At 43.3% G+C, this 20,455-nt stretch overlaps 1 protein-coding gene across 1 annotated transcript in view; it reads right to left on the bottom strand.

Annotated features, from left to right (window-relative positions):
- Positions 1 to 5,022: 5,022 nt before the first annotated feature.
- Positions 5,023 to 20,455, bottom strand: part of kcnq3 (potassium voltage-gated channel, KQT-like subfamily, member 3) — a 76,482-nt gene continuing 61,049 nt past the window's right edge. Inside the window, exons 9-14 of the mRNA XM_076300066.1 lie at positions 18,934 to 19,109; positions 18,534 to 18,639; positions 12,271 to 12,402; positions 11,444 to 11,536; positions 5,827 to 5,911; positions 5,023 to 5,517 (exon numbers count right to left, since the gene is read on the bottom strand). Of these exons, the coding sequence (XP_076156181.1) occupies positions 5,023 to 5,517; positions 5,827 to 5,911; positions 11,444 to 11,536; positions 12,271 to 12,402; positions 18,534 to 18,639; positions 18,934 to 19,109 (1,087 nt within the window). The remainder of the gene's footprint in view (positions 5,518 to 5,826; positions 5,912 to 11,443; positions 11,537 to 12,270; positions 12,403 to 18,533; positions 18,640 to 18,933; positions 19,110 to 20,455) is intronic.

Consider the following 20,455-nt stretch of genomic DNA (forward strand, 5'->3'; position numbering starts at 1 on the left):
TGGCGACCCAAATAAAATCTCCTGCGACCCACCCGTGGGTCGCGACCCAGACTTTGGGAAACACTGGCCTATAACATTAGCTGAGTCACATATTTGGCCATATGGTGTTTATCATAGGCTACATCACGAAACCAAATAGTGTAACAAAGGCGAACACTTTAACAGGGGAAATTAATTGGGCATGAATCATTGTGCTGAACGGTATTTGTCAATGAGCAGAAACACACACGACATTCAAACTGTTGATAAGATGTGCACTATGGAAATTGGTCTGTAGGCTAACATTGGACAAATAAATGACACTGACTCGCCATATCTTGCTTTGCCACAAACTCAGCAATGAAATCATAGGCCAGTTTGCAGGTAGCATAACGTCTTTTTCAATTCATAGAAGGGAGAGCCCAGTCTCTCCTGTGACATTGAGGTGCGCAAATAGTTTTTAATAGCCTGTTCAACTTCGAAAAGCTTCGTTCACCCGATGCCAGTCACTGATCGCAATTTCAAATTTCGGGAAGCTTCGTTCAATCTTTTTAAGTTTTAAGTGCAGTAGGCCCTATCTGCCCCCTTTGGAATTATATCTCGAGCCTATTATAAGGTCCAGTGCGTTATGTCCTGGGATTCGGACGTGCTTAAAAAGAAAATAAAAACACTTTTTTTTATAGACGGTTATGAGGAGCAATATGAGTCTGAACTCCGTGTCATTCAGACTCAACCCTCTTGTTGCTTTGATATCTTTTTCGTTGTCATTTGAACGTCGGCAAGCAGGCATGTTGCGGTTGCAATTTAAGTGAAATTTCTACAGTAGGCCTACAACATGCAACATGCTTGTTAGGCTGGGCTACTGTCAATGTACTTGTACAGGTAAATGTTCAACAATTGCTGGTGTACAGGCTATAATCAATTAGCTAAATAATTTGTCAAGCTGTTTAAATTCGTGCTACATTCAAACGCAAAAGGTGCTTTGATATCTTTTTCGTTTGAACGTCGGCAAGCAGGCATGCTGCGGTTGCAATGAATGAGGATAATTGTTTTTATCTGCGGATTTATTTTTTGCATTATTTTGAATATGACTTGCTCCAGTCTCAACAGCACGTCTTTTCCACACGCATTTAAGTTCTAACACACATATCCCCTCTCATTTTCTCTCTCCATCCCTGCGCACGGTGCTTTCTTAAAGGAGCTGCACCATCTTACAACAATTGTATCTACATTTTCATATTAGAATGTTTTGTCAAGTGTAAGCTTAAACTACCGTGATCAATTTAAGTTCCTGTGCCCCCGCTGAAAGTCTCATGCGCTTATCGTTACACTATCAAATCTATAAGTAACCGTGACAAATAGGGTATAAGATATATAAACTCACGCTATTGTATTATCATATATGTTTGGTAATGGCTCAGCTTTCTCTGATTGTTCTACTGACTTGGAAAATGCATCATGGAAGCAGTAAGTCAAGTCGCATCAAAAATAGTAGTGGCAGAACTCCAAAGTGACACCTTGTGGTTGTTTGTGTCAACTTCAGTTTGTGCCATTTCTGCTGAGAAAATGGGGTGCGTGATTCCTGAAGGAACCCGTCCAAACTTAACTGGGACCCACTGTATGATGGTCAGGTGTTTATGGTGATTAAGGAGGTCAGGTGTTTATGGTGATTAAGGAGGTCAGGTGTTTATGGTGATTAAGGTCAGGTGTGATGGTGGTTATGGAGGTCACTATGGGGGGCTAATCCTAACACACACAAACATACAGACACACACACACACATAACAGAGACAACACATAAAATACACAAAACACACAGTCACACATAACACATAAAGACTTGCAGTTAGACAATTACACCACTACATACACACTCACACACTACTCATCTGCAAACACAAGCAACAGTTATAACCAAACCCACAGACACACACTACAAGTAAGCAATGCTGCCAATGAGAACATGGGATGCTTAGAGTGGGAGAGTGTGTGATGAGTGATTGAAACGATTAGGGATGAAGTGTGACCTTTCTGCAGAAACATGACCTTGGAGTGTGACCTTTCTGCAGATTAAGGATGGGGTGTGACCTTTCTGCAGATTAAGGATGGGGTGTGACCTTTCTGCAGATTAAGGATGGGGTGTGACCTTTCTGCAGATTTGACCATCGATACCTCTGGTGGGGAGATGTGACTGTGTGTGTGTGAGTGTGTGCCTGTATGTATATATGTGTGTGTGTGCTGTGTGTATGTGTGTGTGTATGTGTTCAGGTATGATAATGTGTCTCTTGTGTAAATGATTAAGAGTCTGTTTGGTCCATTCTGCAATTGCACCACGTAACTATGAAGTGCAGGTTAGTGTTTGAGCGTGAGAAAGAGAACATATCACTGTGTGTGTGTGTGTGTGTGTGTGTGAGAGAGAGAAAAAGAGCATATCACTGAGTGTGCGTGTTTGAGTGTGTGTGTCTGTTTGAGTGTGTGTGTGTGTGAGAGAGAAACAGAACATATCACTGAGTGTGTACATGAATAAAAGCTTGTCCTTGACTTGTGTGTGTATAATAATAATGGTGTGTATGACGTGTGTATAATAATAATGGTGTGTATGACGTGTGTATAATAATAATGGTGAATTCACCATTGAAAATGAATGGCAGTATAGGAGCCTTCTGTTTAGATGAACGTTTAAATAAGTGATCACGCATAAACGTGCTCAAATCCACCCTCCATGTTTAAATAAGTGATCACGCATAAACGTGCTCAAATCCCTCCATGCGATGCACAGAGACATGTGAGAGAGCTCTTGGCTGGGCCAAGCCTGGGTTCATGCAGCATGCAGACTTAGAAAAGAGCAATATAAAAGCATCCACTGGGGGCGCCCTCCTGCACTACTACTCATGCACATGCAGGGCTACAGCACAGGGGCTACAGCTCAGAAGCAGTTCAGAAGTGTTCTGTAGTCACAGGGTTCCTTCAGAAGTGTTCTGTAGTCACAGGGTTCCTTCAGAAGTGTTCTGTAGTCACAGGGTTCCTTCAGAAGATGTTTAGAGTCACAGGATTCTGCCGGGAGAGTTCAGCAGTCACAGAGTTCTTTCTGAAGAGTTCTACAGTCACAAAGTTCCTTTTGAAAAGTTCTACTGTTCCAGGGTTCCTTTTGAAGAGTTCTACTGTTCCAGGGTTTCTTCAATAGCGTTCTAATCACAGAGTTCCATCTCCAGATGGGGGCAGGGCCGAGTTCCAACTCAGGCAGCCATTGGCAGATTTTAGGGGCGGGGTCACAGATGAGGGAGGGACTGGGCGGGGCTTGTATGGATGCCCATCCAATCACATGCTCTCTATTCCACATCCAATCTGGGATGCCTTTTCTGAAAGTGCTTGTTAAACAACTCTTCCATGTCACACTTGCAGTCCAGCAGAGATTCCTCAAGGCAGCTCATCATAACTCTGACCTAAACATGAACTCTTAGGCCAAGATGTAATATGTAAGGTCTAAGTGTGTGTGTGTGTGTGTGTGAGAGAGAGAGAGTTTAAAAGAGTTTAACGTTTAGATGATCGGCAGAAACAGCTGTAGGCACATTGAGAGATTCTGTGTTTTCTTGTGACAGCAACTCTATCAGGTTAAATGAGCACGTGCTGTGCTAACTGAATTCTGTGCATAGCTCACTATGACACGGCAATCTCATCACTGGCTCATTCTCTGTTCCGTGTGCCTAGCATCTACTAGCATTGTTGCTGCTAATGCTGGCTAACGTGCAAGTGGCATTATAACCAGCTCTTGTAACTAGCACTTGCTCTTTGCTAATACTGGCAAAGAATTAATGGACTGACCAAAAGGATGGCTAAAAGTTCATCACTATGATGCTAAATTGAGGTTTAGATTTGTCTGATGTTTAGAGATGTCTGCTGAAATTAGCCTGAGTAAATACTATACACTATAGTCATAAACAATTAGTTCAGTTGGTTTTAGAGTCTGTCATTTTTCCAGAGTGACTGCTAAAGTAAAGATTAGCATCACACTAACTGAACATACTGAGAGATTAGATAACAGTTACTACAATCTTAACCATGATGCATGCTAAAGGTTAGCCTCTTGCTAAAGGTTAGCCTCTTGCTAAAGGTGAGCCTGATTGTGTGTGTGTGAGAGAGAGATGACTGCCATGAGTGTCTGCTAGGGCTGTTTCCTGGTCTGCAGCAGCAGAGTTAAAACATTTAGGGGTCAAAGTTCAATGACGCAATGCAAGCGCAGGTGCTATCTCCGATTGGGGCGCATCAGCCGCAGAGGTTGCATAGATAGACTATAAAAGGCCTTTACTGCACACACACACACACACTACTGCACGCGTAGACTATGAAGGGCCTTTACTGCGTGTGCATGAGCCTTGCGCTTATTATAGAACTGTGTCTATGCAGCTTTTGTGGACTATACACCAGCCCATGTGTGTGTGTGGTGTGTGTGTGTGGTGTGTGTTAGGGTGTGTGTGTGTGTGTATCTGTGTGTTAGGGTGTGTGTGTGTGTGTGTATCTGTGTGTTAGGGTGTGTGTGTTTGTGTGTGGTGATGTGTGTATCTGTGTGTGTGCCCCTGTGCTATGGTGCTGTGCTGGGTGTGTGTGTGTGCGTGTGTGTGCTATGGTGCTGTGCTGGGTGTTTGTGTGTGCGTGTGTGTGCTATGGTGCTGTGCTGGGTGTGTGTGTGTGCGTGTGTGTGCTATGGTGCTGTGCTGGGTGTGCGTGTGTGTGCTATGGTGCTGTGCTGTGTGTGTGCGTGTGTGTGCTATGGTGCTGTGCTGGGTGTGTGTGTGTGTGCATGTGTGTGCTATGGTGCTGTGCTGGGTGTGTGTGTGTGCATGTGTGTGCTATGGTGCTGTGCTGGGTGTGTGTGTGCATGTGTGTGCTATGGTGCTGTGCTGGGTGTGTGTGTGTGCATGTGTGTGCTATGGTGCTGTGCTGGGTGTGTGTGTGCATGTGTGTGCTATGGTGCTGTGCTGGGTGTGTGTGTGTGCATGTGTGTGCTATGGTGCTGTGCTGGGTGTGTGTGTGTGCATGTGTGTGCTATGGTGCTGTGCTGGGTGTGTGTAGGTCACTGTCGGTGTCGGTCTCCCCCTCAGCGAGGCAGCAGTGTGATTGACCTCTCCGTGACCCCTGAGACTCCTCCCTCTCCGATGACACGCTGAACCCGCTGGGTGATCGTTCTAGCTCCTCCCCCAGCTGTGTGACTGACAGCAGAGACAACTGTGACCCCGCCCCCTGCCTACCCAATGCAGTATCTGATAGGTCAGTCTGTGTGTGGGTGTGGCCTGGCAGGCTACTGATGGGCAGGACATTGGGGCGTGGCAGCGGAGTGTGTGTGAGTGTGTGTGTGAGTGTGCTGTGTGTGTGCTGCACTGGGTAATAAGGAAGTGGTTGGCCATAGCAGCAGAGGAGAGGGTCGCCGTCAGTGACGGTGAGGGTCACAGAGGGGTCATTGCCCGTGGTAACCTGCAGCGTCTCCTGGTGCTGCATGTGCATGTCCACCAGGAAGTCCAGTTTCTTGTCCATGTCCTCCACCTGTTACCATAGCAACACAAACAGCATCAGCATCCCTGTATCCCCCAGCTTACCTATCCCTGTTACCATAGCAACACAAACAGCATCAGCATCCCTGTATCCTCTAGTCTACCTACTCTGATGGATTAGAGAGACTTAAGTCTCAAAGGGCCAGCATCACATCAGGCTGTGCGCACACATGCACAAACACACGCGCGCACACACACACACGCGCGCACACATACACACACTCATACACACACACCCACACGCACACACACACTCATACACACACACATCATGCACACACACACATACACGCACACACACCTGTCTTTCCACTCGCTGGAATCTTCCCATCATGCTGGGATCGTCTGAGTCTGCTGGTAAAATAGCAGCTGGAAACGGATCATGTCTGTGAAACACACACACACACAGAGGAAAGTACACACACACGGAGAAAGGTGAAAGAGTGAAATATTCTTCAAACACATATTATCACACATGCCTAAAACAGTGCCCAGGTCTGGCAATTTGTCATTTTGCTTTGAAAATGAAAGGATGTAATGACCGGTTGCTATCTTGATATTTCTGTTTGCTATTACAAACGAACTAAAGGCTACAGTCTAGCCACCTAGCAGAGTGTAATTAGCAACGCTTATGGCTACAGTCTAGCCACCTAGCAGAGTGGAATTAGCAACGCTTAAGGCTACAGTCTAGCCACCTAGCAGAGTGGAATTAGCAACGCTTAAGGCTACAGTCTAGCCACCTAGCAGAGTGGAATTAGCAACGCTTATGGCTACACTCTAGCCACCTAGCAGAGTGGAATTAGCAACGCTTATGGCTACACTCTAGCCACCTAGCAGAGTGGAATTAGCAACGCTTAAGGCTACAGCCTAGCCACCTAGCAAAGTGGCATTAGCAATGCTTAACCTAGCAGAGTGGAATACATTTGAATTAGCAACGCTTAAGGCTACAGTCTAGCCACCTAGCAGAGTGGAATACGTTTGAATTAGCAATGCTTGACCTGCAACGCTTAAGGCTACAGTCTAGCCACCTAGCAGAGTGAATACGTTTGAATTAGCAACGCTTAAGACTACAGTCTAGCCACCTAGCAGAGTGGAATACGTTTCAATTAGGAATGCTTAATCTAGCAGAGTGGAATACGCTTTAATTAGCAAAGCTTTAGGCTACAGCCTAGCCACCTAGCAGAGTTGAATATGTTTGAAATAGCAAAGCTTAACCTAGCAGAGTGGAATATGTTTAAATTAGCAACGCTTAACCTAGCAGAGTGGAATACGCTTTAATTAGCCAAGCTTAAGGCTACAGCCTAGCCGCTTAGCAGAGTGGAATATGTTTGAATTAACAAAGCTTAACCTAGCAGAGTGGAATACGTTTGAATTAGCAAAGCTTAACCTAGCAGAGTGGAATATGTTTGAATTAGCAAAGTTTAAGGCTACAACCTAGCCACCTAGCAGAGTGGAATGCGTTCGAATTAGCAATGCTTAAGGCCAACAAATTATGAAGACTCACTAATTTCAAAACCGGATTACTCAGGAACCACTTATTGCACAGAGGCATGCTTTATATCCTCGTATTCGGTATGGTTTGCTGTTTATTGTAATATTGGGTTTGCCACGTGTTGTGTGAAGGGTTAGTGAGATATTAAACCGAGAGTAATGGGTGTGCACTGTGTGCAAAATGCAAATATGATTAGCCTAAATTGCACGTCGGTTCAATGATCATTTTCTCGCGAACCACCACAGCAACTTGGCGCTAATATCACTAGAAAGCTTAGATTCCGCACGTTCACCTGATGTGTGCTATCATATGTATAGGTTTAGTTTAGTTGAACCTCATCTGCCAGGTATTTGACCTACCAGGTTGACACTTCAGCGTGAAAAATACTCAATAATACTCAAAGCATACCTGAAGCCGGGGAAATGTGGGGGGGATGCGCCTGGGATGGCTTCTGAAGTAGCATCGCAAATGAGAGAAAATTTAGAAAATTCCACAGACAGGGGGTGCTCTTGAACCCTCTCACCGTCTCTGAAAGCATAACCGTGGCTCAACAGGTAGATCTATAGATAGGCTAAACTCATTTTTCAGGCATCTGACCGACCGGGTTGACACTTCAGCGTGAGAAATCGGGGGTGTGGCGTGTGAGTGTGTGAAACTAATCAAATGTGTGTGTCTCACGGCCAATGCGTGAGAGTTGGCAGCTATGCGTGTGTGTTACCTTGGTGACTTGGTAGCGATGTGCTACCTATGCCAGTTCTCTAAGACTGAGTGCAAATGTTGCCTTTATATGTTTGTCTAGTGTGTCAATGTGTTCCGTTTGTCCTCATGCTGTTTTCATATCATCTGTTAACCTACTGTAGCCATTCCTCAAAACCCCCACAGTAATCCCGTAGCTTACTTGTGCACAATATTAACATCCAATACTACGGTGATTAATATGCTACAGCTACAACCATCAATACATCTCTTTCTGTTTAAAACCATACCATTTACTTCACAATCATGCCCGGTTACAATAATCACGCAACACCTCTGTGTCTTACCGGCGTCTCCTGTTTGTTTGTGTAAAGGAATGTTTGCCGCGATTGTGCAATTTAAATGACGCTGTGACTTCCGGGTCAATAGGAAGTGACTTTGATTTTTGATTTAGTTTGATTTATTAATTTATTAGCTGCTAATTTATATTGTGGCTTTGCCAAATATTAGCTAGAACAATATAATTAATATTATTCAATTTCTAGTGTTGTAGATATGTGCATTTTTGCTGTTTTTAAGCTTTTATTGTCTACTCACCTGAGCCACCCCCGTATTGTATTGTTGAGTTGGTATGTGCCAATTTCAGGGGTGCGCTGCAGGCCTATATAGACTTACCGCTTCAGTCTGTCTAGGAAGTTAGAGTCGAGGACATAAGTCTGTTGTATGCTCTAGTGAAAAGCAGCTGCGTAATTGTATATTTTGATTTTCTTTGACCCTCATGTCAATTTACTTTATTTAGCTAACAGTATTTTTTTTCTTTAATTTTTTTTTTTATTTTTATTGTCTTTTTGGCCTTAATTGGGAGAAAAAATTAAATTCCCATCTTTTCAACATCATCTCTGACTTCTCCCGAGTGTTTACATCTGCTCATGACTTCTCTCTCACATCTACCCTCAACAAGGGCAAAAAAGGCTTCTGAGGTGTGTGTGTGTGTATGTGTTACCTTGGTGACTGTTGTAGGCAGTGTTGGGAACGTTACTTTAAAAAAGTAATTAGTTATAGTTACTCACTACTTGTTCCAAAAAGTAACTGAGTTAGTAACTGAATTACTCTATGATAAGAGTAACTCGTTACCAGGGAAAGTAACTATTTGCGTTACTGTTAAAAAAAAAGTTGCTATATGTCAAAGAATTTGGATTTTTTTTGAGCAGTTTTGAAAAGCCAGTTGAAATTAGTATAACAGACAGGTGTTTGTAGGCTACATAACTTTCAATATTTATTAGATTAATAGATAGATAGATACTTTATTGATCCCCAAGGGGAAATTGTACATCGACAGACCTACGGTTGACTTCAGCCTGTGTCATAGGTTTTTGTTGTGAGGCAGAAAGATCTAGCTTTTGCTGCTTGGAGGACATTGCTCCGAGTCCTTCTTTGCTAGTGGATGGCGAGCTATCATCTCTGGTGGAGGGGGGCTATCGGTGTTTTTGGCCACTAGCGTGTGAGATGCCTCATTAAATTAGAGTTGCTTACAACGGATGTCGACAAAGTCTTCGCTCCTGGACATAATGTACACATTACATGCACGTTCTTGCCTTTGACCACAATGAATTTGAAGTAGTGCTTATATCTCCACCTTGAAAATGCCAACTTTTCATCGGATTGCTCCTGACCTCTGCTGTTTCATCGAATCTCTACTTTAGCTGTTGCGTGTGTGTGGCGCGTGTGCTGGCAAGTGTGTAAAAACACTGGCTCTGATTGGCTATCATGAAATATGACTCTGCCTTAGCCAATCCTAATCGCTTACGTCGTTATTAATCCACCTCCTCACTAGCTGTGAGCCAGGGGTGCGTTCGGATTACACGGTTTATTCAATCAATGCAAAGTAAGTGCACCGCATTTAACGTCCAGTAACGTTAACGGCGTTGTAATGTTGTAAAAAGTAATTAATTAGATTACTCCGTTATTGACAAATTAACGCCGTTAGTAACGCCGTTATACTTAAACACCGTTACTCCCAACACTGGTTGTAGGGCATATGTAAAAGGCGTCTGAGGTGTGTGTGTGTGTGTGTTACCTTGATGACTGTTGTAGGGCATATGTAAAAGGCTTTTGAGGTGTGTGTGTGTGTGTGTTACCTTGGTGACTGTTGTAGGGCATATGTAAAAGGTAGGGGTGTGAATCTCTCATGTAAAAGACGATACGATTCGCATCTAGATACATGGGCACGATTCGATACAAGAAAAGATACATGTTTATAAAAAAACGATTCGATGCGATTCGATGCAATTCGATGCAGCTCAAGAATGGAAAGCATTCTGAAAGATTTTTTATTATTTGCTCATGGTGCACATTCATTTTATATTATCAATTATCATGGTCATGGTTGTCAATTAGGCAAAAAAAATTTGAGAATATGATTATCTAAACTGAGGTTTGTTTCATATACTGTATTGAAATGAAAAAAGAATAGTCTACATTTCAGTCAAACACAGCAGCCAAATACAACATAAAAATACATTTTTATAGACTTTATAGATCTTTCACAGATTTGATAGAGTTATATCTGATTGTTTTCATGGAGCTGTAGCCTTGTTGGGGTAAGACAATACCAAAATAAAAGTGCTTAAGAAACTCTTGGCCTTTTCTCATATAGCCTAGCCTACCCTACAAGAATAAAATAGGCCTACAAATCAATAAACTCTCTGGGCTTATTTTGTTCCAACAGTAGACTTAATGCAGAAACCTATAATGCCACAAGTCTGAGTGAATATGAACAAAATCATTGGCTAATAATTTGTGCATCGTTTTAGCAGCAAGGGCCAAATTATTATTTAACATTAAGGAAATCCCTTCATCAAAGGTAAGGCTACTCTACAGACTATCGTTGCTGTTTAGGAATGCTATAAGTGTTTAATTTCGCGCTGGATTTTGAAAAACAAAAGCCGACCGAGTGCAAGTTGTCAGATGGTTAAGTTGCAATAGATGTATGGGTAATGATGTCATTTGACAACTTTGGGCAATGAATGTAACCAAAAACGAACTGCATTACCCACAATTCCGTGCCACGTATAGTTTCAAAACCGGAAGTGGGACGAACGCGCTGCTTGGAACGTAAATGAGAGTCTGAGCGGGCAGAAAAGGTTGTGAACCGATACATAACAAGTAAATCGATATAACGACCGGTTCATTTCAGTTTTTTTCCGATACGGGGCTTCACGTATCGATGTAGCCGTATCTTACATGTTAAAAACAGATACCGATACGTATCGGTTAATCTTTACACCCCTAGTAAAAGGCTTCTGAGGTGTGTGTGTGTGTGTGTTACCTTGGTGACTGTTGTAGGGCATATGTAAAAGGCTTCTGAGGTGTGTGTGTGTGTGTTACCTTGGTGACTGTTGTAGGGCATATGTAAAAGGCTTCTGAGGTGTGTGTGTGTGTGTTACCTTGGTGACTGTTGTAGGGCATATGTAAAAGGCTTCTGAGGTGTGTGTGTGTGTTACCTTGGTGACTGCTGTAGGGCATATGTAAAAGGCTTCTGAGGTGTGTGTGTGTGTGTGTGTGTGTGTGTATGTTACCTTGGTGACTGTTGTAGGGCATATGTAAAAGGCTTCTGAGGTGTGTGTGTGTGTGTGTGTGCGTGTGTGTGTGTGTGTGTGTGTATGTTACCTTGGTGACTGTTGTAGGGCATATGTAAAAGGCTTCTGAGGTGTGTGTGTGTGTATGTTACCTTGGTGACTGTTGTAGGGCATATGTAAAAGGCTTCTGAGGTTTCTTGTGCTTGGGGGTGAGTAGAGCACCAGGAGCTAAGATCATATCCAGGCTGTGGACACACACAAGACACACACACACACACACACACACATATAAAATACACAAAACACACATAAAATATAACGACACATCCTTTCTGTAAGAAATTTGATTGGTGGATTCAAATAAAAAAATCAAATGTGTGTGTGTGACTCTTAGTTGTGACTTGTTGGTACTTCTAGTGTAATTGTAATGTGTGTGTGTGTGTGTTCACAGTGTGTGTTTTCACCGTGACTGGAGGTTTTTCATTCTCGTGAGTGTGTGTGTGAGAGAGAGAGCTAGTGTGTGTGTGTGTGTTCACCGTGTGTGTGTTCACCGTGTGTGTGTGTGTGTGTTCACCGTGTGTGTGTGTGTGTGTGTGTGTTCACCGTGTGTGTGTGTTCACCGTGTGTGTGTGTGTGTGTGTGTTCACCGTGTGTGTGTGTGTGTGTGTGTGTGTTCACCGTGTGTGTGTGTGTGTGTTCACCGTGTGTGTGTATGTGTTCACCGTGTGTGTGTGTGTGTGTGTGTTCACCGTGTGTGTGTGTGTGTTCACCGTGTGTGTGTGTGTGTGTGTGTTCCCCGTGTGTGTGTGTGTGTGTGTGTGTGTGTGTGTGTGTTCACCGTGTGTGTGTGTGTGTGTGTGTGTGTTCACCGTGTGTGTGTGTGTGTTCACCGTGTGTGTGTATGTGTGTGTGTGTGTGTGTGTGTGTTCACCGTGTGTGTGTGTGTGTTCACTGTGTGTGTGTGTGTGTGTGTGTTCACCGTGACTGGAGGTATTTAATCCTGGTCAGCATGTCCAGGTGTCCAGCGGAGTACTGCTCTATGACGTCCTTCACATCGTACGGCCTCAGAGACTCCTTAAAATGCTTCTTATTCAGCAGGAACCTCATGATCCTGACACCCACACACATCACACACACACACACGCACGCACGCACGCACACACACGCACACACATTACACACACACACACACACACACACACACACACACACACACACACACACACACACACACATTACACACACACACACACACACAATCATACAGAGTTAGACAGTTAGTGCAGCAATAAGTACCTAATATACTAGTATACTACTATACTGCAGTTAGTGCAGCAATAAGTACCTATACCTAGTATACTACAGTTAGTGCAGCAATAAGTACCTAATATACTAGTATACTACTATACTACAGTTAGTGCAGCAATAAGTGCCTCTACCTAGTATACTACTATACTACAGTTAGTGCAGCAATAAGTACCTATACCTAGTATACTACTATACTACAGGTACTGATATGTGTGTGTGTGTGTGTGTTTACCTGACTGCTCTGATGACTAGTTTCAGGATGGGGATCATGTGTGTGTGTGTGTGTGTGTGTGTCTACCTGACTGCTCTGATGACTAGTTTCAGGATGGGGATCATGTGTTTGTGTGTGTGTGTGTACCTGACTGCTCTGATGACTAGTTTTTAGGATGGGGATCGTGTGTGTGTGTGTGTGTGTGTGTGTGTGTAGGGATGGGCATCGTTAAGAAATTATCGATATCGATGCCGTTGTCGAACCTGCTTATCGATGCGATTCCTTGTCGATTCCCATATCGATTCCTGTACCATTTGCTGAACACTTATAGGATTGGTTTGAGAGTTGTTGGCTTTGAATGTCTAATTTAAAGTGGTTTTAGAAAATGAATACCAAGGCTGCAATATCAATACAGAACAGTGTTTCCCCTAGAATTTTTTCCAGCAGCGGTGCTGTTGATCGTAGAAAGCCCCCCCCAGAAGATTTTGAAAAAATGACTCCTTAAATGATGACTTCTGGTGGATTTTGTCGAAAGAAATTGACAGATTGAGTTACAAATTATGACAAAAAATAAAGCTTAATCACAGGCCACTGTACAAACTATTACTATTTCGAATGTACAGTGCTGTGCACAAGTTAAGACATTTATTTATATAATAACATTTATTTATTTACGATACATGATACATTCACAAAAAAGTAAAGGCTTGATTTTTCCTCTTTTTTTTAAAATTAAGCCATTAAGATCAATTTCCAAAAGATTATTTGTATTCCTCCTTTTAGTCAATTTTAGCATGGTGTCTTAACTTTTGCACAGCACTGTATCAACTATATAGACTTCTCTTTCATGTCATTACAATGTATTGGTGCGGTGCAGGTCAAATTGAGTGCCTGTCACTTTAAGGCCGTGATGCCCGTGAGGCTGGCTTGATTCTCACGGTTTTAAGCTAACTTAGTAGCGTTTTGTTCAACTTCCAACATTATTGGCTCTTTTGGTATTTCACACACATTAGTGAAACTATGTGAATAGAAGTACATTTTCCTGTTGAATTAAACAATCCAATCAAATCAGGTGTATCTTGTGTAATTTCCCCTCTGCAAAGCTCTGAAAATGGCTATAAATTCATTATGTGAAAAAACATCACCACCTTTGAGGGCTTGTCATTCAAAAAGTATGTGACACAAAAAATACACTCATGTATGGATTATAAGGTCATGTCCATGCATTAACTTTGGTTGTTAACATTATCATATTGTCAGAGCATTTTTATTAAATTGGGCTTGATTTTCAAAAAGCCTGTTTTCATCTTCTCATTTCACCACGTGGACAGTTAACAGGATTTTTTTAATTCATTCTGTATGTGAGGATCATCTGCCCAACATTTCGGCTTGTTGCTGAGTTTCTTCATTGAGATAAGATTTTTTACAAATATTGTCTATAAATCCACTGAATTTGTACTTTATCTGCAGTACCACTTTGCACCACATGTGGTGCTCTTTTAATACAATGGAAGTCAATGGAAGAGTAAGAGAGTCACTTGTTTGCTGCACATATCCAATCTAAACACACAGTTTATGGTTCATATGTTTCAAGTAAAAAGGGGTTTCTAAAATTCAGTGCATTGTCAGATGCAGAAAAATCAATACTAAAGATTTATCATCTTTTTACAAATGCCTCTTGGATCCACGAGTCCTCAAACCTTGTTATGAATACTTGTGATGGAAACACACATGGTCATCTTCATCAAGTGAAATACCTTGATGAACTGAATTTTAGAAACCCATTGTTTGATTGTTTGTTAAAGCACTGATCTCCATCTTGATGCTCTTTGTCTATGTATCACAGAGGACTGCATCCCAAGCATATGACGATGAATATAGACTTTGCCTAACCAGCTGGCTAAAAATTATTAAAGTGCTCACATAGGCACTGATAGGTTGAAGCTGGTATAGAAAACTCATTACAAAGATGGTAATTATGCTAAATCCTCTTGCTGCATGTATAATGTCAGTCAGTCTTATGTGTGTATAATTTACTTGATCAGTTTATTTTCTCTAAATAAGATTTATGTATGAGTAGTATGTTGTTCATGTTGCAATAATTATTTGGACCAATTCAACTATGAACCATAAACTGTGTGTTTAGATTGGATATGTGCAGCAAACAAGTGACTCTCTTAATCTTCGATTGACTTCCATTGTATTAAAAGAGCACCACATGTGGTGCAAAGTGGTACTGCAGATCCAGTACAAATTCTGTGGATTTATAGACAATATTTAAAAAAAATCTTATCTCAATGAAGAAACTCAGCAACAAGCCCACATTTTGGGCAGATGATCCTCACATACAGAATGATATATGGTACAATTAAAAAAAATCCTGTTAACTGTCCACGTGGTGAAATGAGAAGATGAAAACAGGCTTTTTGAAAATCAAGCCCAATTTTAAAAAAATGCTCTGAAAATATGAAAATGATAACAACCAAAGTTAATGCATGGACAGGACCTTATAATACATATATGTGTAGGAAAAAAATCTGATGAATTTGTGTCACATACTTTTTGAATGAGAAGCCCTCAAAGGTGATGATGTCTTTTCACATTATGAATTTATAGCCATTTTCAGAGCTTTGCAGAGGGGAAAGTATACAAGATACGTCTGATCCGATTGGATTTTTTAATTCAACAGGAAAATGTACTTCTAATCACATAGTTTCACTAATGTGTGTGAAATACCAAAAGAGCCAATAATGCTGGAAGTTGAACAAAAAGGATTGTTCACCACAATGCTTAAAATTACTTGAAGTTTCAAAGGGCTGTAGTTTTGCAACGATTAGTTATACAGATATACTATTTAAGATCTATGCATGGATTTGGTCTACAAACACCTGTGATTTTTTTCAGATTTTTTCAGAGAGGGTCACCTGCCAAATTGCGCTGAAATTGGGTGATTTCACACGGAATGACCCTACAGGAAATTACAAACTATCTCCAGATGTAAATGGTTGCATATAGCCTACTATTACCGAAATTCAATTAAACCCACCAATAGGCTAGACCTTAGTTTCACAGCCTAGGTATGTTAGCAACACAGGGCTTGAAAGCATTGACTGTATAACAAACAAAAACGAAACAAAGCATGGAATTTATCTGGGAATAGGCTACTGAAGGTAGGGGCGAGCTACCTCGCTGGCGTGTTTAATTTGGTTCCTTGGTTAACATAATGTAGGCTACGTTTTTTTGCACAAAATTGCGTCTGCTAATAAAGTTAAAACATAAACACAAACAAACGTGATCTCCTGTGGAATCCCTGACTGCTCCTTCAACGTTAGCCTACTATTATTTGTTGACATCGAACCTGAACAAACGGCAGCTGTTCCCTAAGTTCACTTGCGTGCGTTTTTTTAATTAGGCAATTTTTTGCAGCAGCGCTTGAATTCTAGGAGTGGCGCTGCTGACTAGCCTACATTGTAGGGGAAACACTGCAGAAGTTGAATGCTTTAAAATTTTTACATTTCGCATACTGTGATGTCGTGCCGCGACATGGGAATGGATGTTCGGAATCGTTAGTGAAATCGTTAACATGTGTACGTGTACGATTCCGATGGATCGGAACGTTTGGAACCGGTTCCAAACCGGAAACTGGAACCGATTCCCAAGCCTATGTGTGTGTGTGTACCTGACTGCTCTGATGACTAGTTTCAGGATGGGGATCATGTGTGTGTGTGTGTGTGTGTGTGTGAGTGTGTGTGTACCTGACTGCTCTGATGACTAGTTTCAGGATAGGGATCATGTGTGTGTGTGTGTGTGTGTGTGTGTGTGTGTGTGTGTGTGTGTACCTGACTGCTCTGATGACTAGTTTCAGGATAGGGATCATGTGTGTATGTGTGTGTGTGTGTGTGTGTGTGTGTGTGTGTGTGTGTGTGTACCTGACTGCTCTGATGACTAGTTTCAGGATAGGGATCATGTGTGTGTATGTGTGTGTGTGTGTGTGTACCTGACTGCTCTGATGACTAGTTTCAGGATGGGGATCATGTGTGTATGTGTGTGTGTGTGTGTGTGTGTGTGTGTGTACCTGACTGCTCTGATGACTAGTTTCAGGATAGGGATCATGTGTGTATGTGTGTGTGTGTGTGTGTGTGTGTGTGTGTGTGTACCTGACTGCTCTGATGACTAGTTTCAGGATAGGGATCATGTGTGTATGTGTGTGTGTGTGTGTGTGTGTGTGTGTGTGTGTGTGTGTGTGTACCTGACTGCTCTGATGACTAGTTTCAGGATGGGGATCGTGTGTGTGTGTGTGTGTGTGTGTGTGTGTGTGTGTACCTGACTGCTCTGATGACTAGTTTCAGGATGGGGATCATGTGTGTATGTGTGTGTGTGTGTGTGTGTGTGTGTGTGTGTGTGTGTGTACCTGACTGCTCTGATGACTAGTTTCAGGATGGGGATCGTGTGTGTGTGTGTGTGTGTGTGTGTACCTGACTGCTCTGATGACTAGTTTCAGGATGGGGATCGTGTGTGTGTGTGTGTGTGTGTGTGTGTGTGTGTGAGTGTGTGTGTACCTGACTGCTCTGATGACTAGTTTCAGGATGGGGATCATGTGTGTATGTCTGTGTGTGTGTGTGTGTGTGTGTGTGTGTGTGTGTACCTGACTGCTCTGATGACTAGTTTCAGGATGGGGATCATGTGTGTATGTGTGTGTGTGTGTGTGTGTGTGTGTGTGTGTGTGTGTGTGTACCTGACTGCTCTGATGACTAGTTTCAGGATGGGGATCGTGTGTGTGTGTGTGTGTGTGTGTGTGTGTGTGTACCTGACTGCTCTGATGACTAGTTTCAGGATGGGGATCGTGTGTGTGTGTGTGTGTGTGTGTGTGTGTACCTGACTGCTCTGATGACTAGTTTCAGGATGGGTATCATGTGTGTGTGTGTGTGTGTGTGTGTGTGTGTGTGTGTGTGTGTACCTGACTGCTCTGATGACTAGTTTCAGGATGGGGATCGTGTGTGTGTGTGTGTGTGTGTGTGTGTGTGTACCTGACTGCTCTGATGACTAGTTTCAGGATGGGGATCATGTGTGTGTGTGTGTGTGTGTGTGTGTGTGTGTACCTGACTGCTCTGATGACTAGTTTCAGGATGGGGATCATGTGTGTATGTGTGTGTGTGTGTGTGTGTGTGTGTGTGTACCTGACTGCTCTGATGACTAGTTTCAGGATGGGGATCATGTGTGTATGTGTGTGTGTGTGTGTGTGTGTGTGTGTGTGTACCTGACTGCTCTGATGACTAGTTTCAGGATGGGGATCATGTGTGTATGTGTGTGTGTGTGTGTGTGTGTGTGTGTGTGTGTGTACCTGACTGCTCTGATGACTAGTTTCAGGATGGGGATCATGTGTGTATGTGTGTGTGTGTGTGTGTGTGTGTGTGTGTGTACCTGACTGCTCTGATGACTAGTTTCAGGATGGGGATCATGTGTGTATGTGTGTGTGTGTGTGTGTGTGTGTGTGTGTGTGTGTGTACCTGACTGCTCTGATGACTAGTTTCAGGATGGGGATCATGTGTGTATGTGTGTGTGTGTGTGTGTGTGTACCTGACTGCTCTGATGACTAGTTTCAGGATGGGGATCATGTGTGTATGTGTGTGTGTGTGTGTGTGTGTGTACCTGACTGCTCTGATGACTAGTTTCAGGATGGGGATCATGTGTGTATGTGTGTGTGTGTGTGTGTGTGTGTGTACCTGACTGCTCTGATGACTAGTTTCAGGATGGGGATCATGTCTTCTCTCAGGATGTCTGGAGGGAAGCCTTTCTCCTCAGGGGCGGAGTCAACCAGACCACCAGCGTCTGTGTGGGCAGAACCGGAACGCATGTGAATAGAAGATTCCCCGACACACACACACACACACACACAAATACACACGCATACACAAACAGACACAAATACATACACACAAACACACACACACACACAAATACACATGCATACACAAACAGACTCACGCACAAATACATACACATACATAAACAGACTCATACACAAACACAAAGACACACACACACACACACACACACACACACACATACTAAGACTACAAATATTGTATGTTTATGTGTGTGTGTGTGCGTGCGTGTGTGTACCTTCTGAGCTCTGACGAAGTGTATATGCCTTCATGCGGAACGCTGTGCGGAAGCGATCTCGGTTGCTGAAGCCGGCTGGTTTGTTTGCTTCGGAGCTCCCAGAATGCATTGCGGTGCTGGAGGACATCAGGCGTTCTCTAACAGACCCAAGTCGTGCAGGAACACGAGCTCTCTTGCTGCAGAACACACACATTTCAAATGTGGTTCAAATGAAGCCCAGCAGAGTCAACATTAAAAAGAGTCATTTTAAATCAAGCACAGCAGAGTAAACATTAAAAGGGATCATTTAACAAGAGTCATTTTAAAAGTGAAAAGTAGATGTTGTAAGAATCTGTGGGGGGACAGACATCCCAGTTTTCAACATCATGATCCTCCATCATCTTATTTGTTGTTGCCAACATCTTTGAGAACGCAGTCACCAGAGATAATGTTTGTCAGTTCTTGTTTGAGGTTCTCGATCAAATCTCGATCAAATCAACCGTGTCACTGATGTTGTGATGGAGTGGATGCTTTTAGACGTGAACTGTTTGAAAAGTACAGAGGAATATGAACTTTTTTGTTCTAATCCGCTGGAGGAGTGACTGTTCCTCAATCCCCCCCCCCCGCCTTCCGCGTACTGTGCCAGCACCTGCACGATAACATCGTACAGAAGGAGCACACACCACACACACACACACACACACACACACACACCTCACCTCACCACCACACGACCGGTACACACACACACACACCTCACCACCACACGACCGGTACACACACACACACCTCACCTCACCACACCACCACACGACCGGTACACACACACACACCTCACCTCCACACACACACCTCACCTCACCACACCACCACACGACCGGTACACACACACACACACACACCTCACCTCACCACCAAACGACCGGTACACACACACACACACACACACCTCACCACCATACGACCGGTACACACACACACCTCACCACCACACGACCGGCACACACACACACCTCACCTCACCTCACCACCACACGACCGGTACACACACACACACCTCACCACCACACGACAGGTACACACACACACACACACACCTCACCACCACAAGACCGGTACACACACACACACACACACACCTCACCTCCACACGACAGGTACACACACACACACACCTCACCACCACACGACAGGTACACACACCTCACCTCACCACCACACAACAGGTACACACACACACACACACCTCACCACCACATGACAGGTACACACACACACACACACCTCACCCCACCACCACACGACCGGTACACACACACACACACACACACCTCACCACCACACGACAGGTACACACACACACACACACACCCTTACCTCACCACCACACGACAGGTACACACACACACACACCTCACCACCACACGACAGGTACACACACACACACACACACACACCTCACCACCACACGACAGGTACACACACACACACACACACACACACACATACCTCACCACCACACGACAGGTACACACACACACAC

This window comes from Alosa pseudoharengus, unplaced genomic scaffold, assembly GCF_046254945.1.
Source record: "Alosa pseudoharengus isolate Yale_2024_CS ecotype anadromous, Long Island Sound unplaced genomic scaffold, YU_APseudo_1.1 YU_APseudo_1.1_scf_22, whole genome shotgun sequence".
NCBI classification, from domain to species: Eukaryota; Metazoa; Chordata; class Actinopteri; order Clupeiformes; family Clupeidae; genus Alosa; species Alosa pseudoharengus.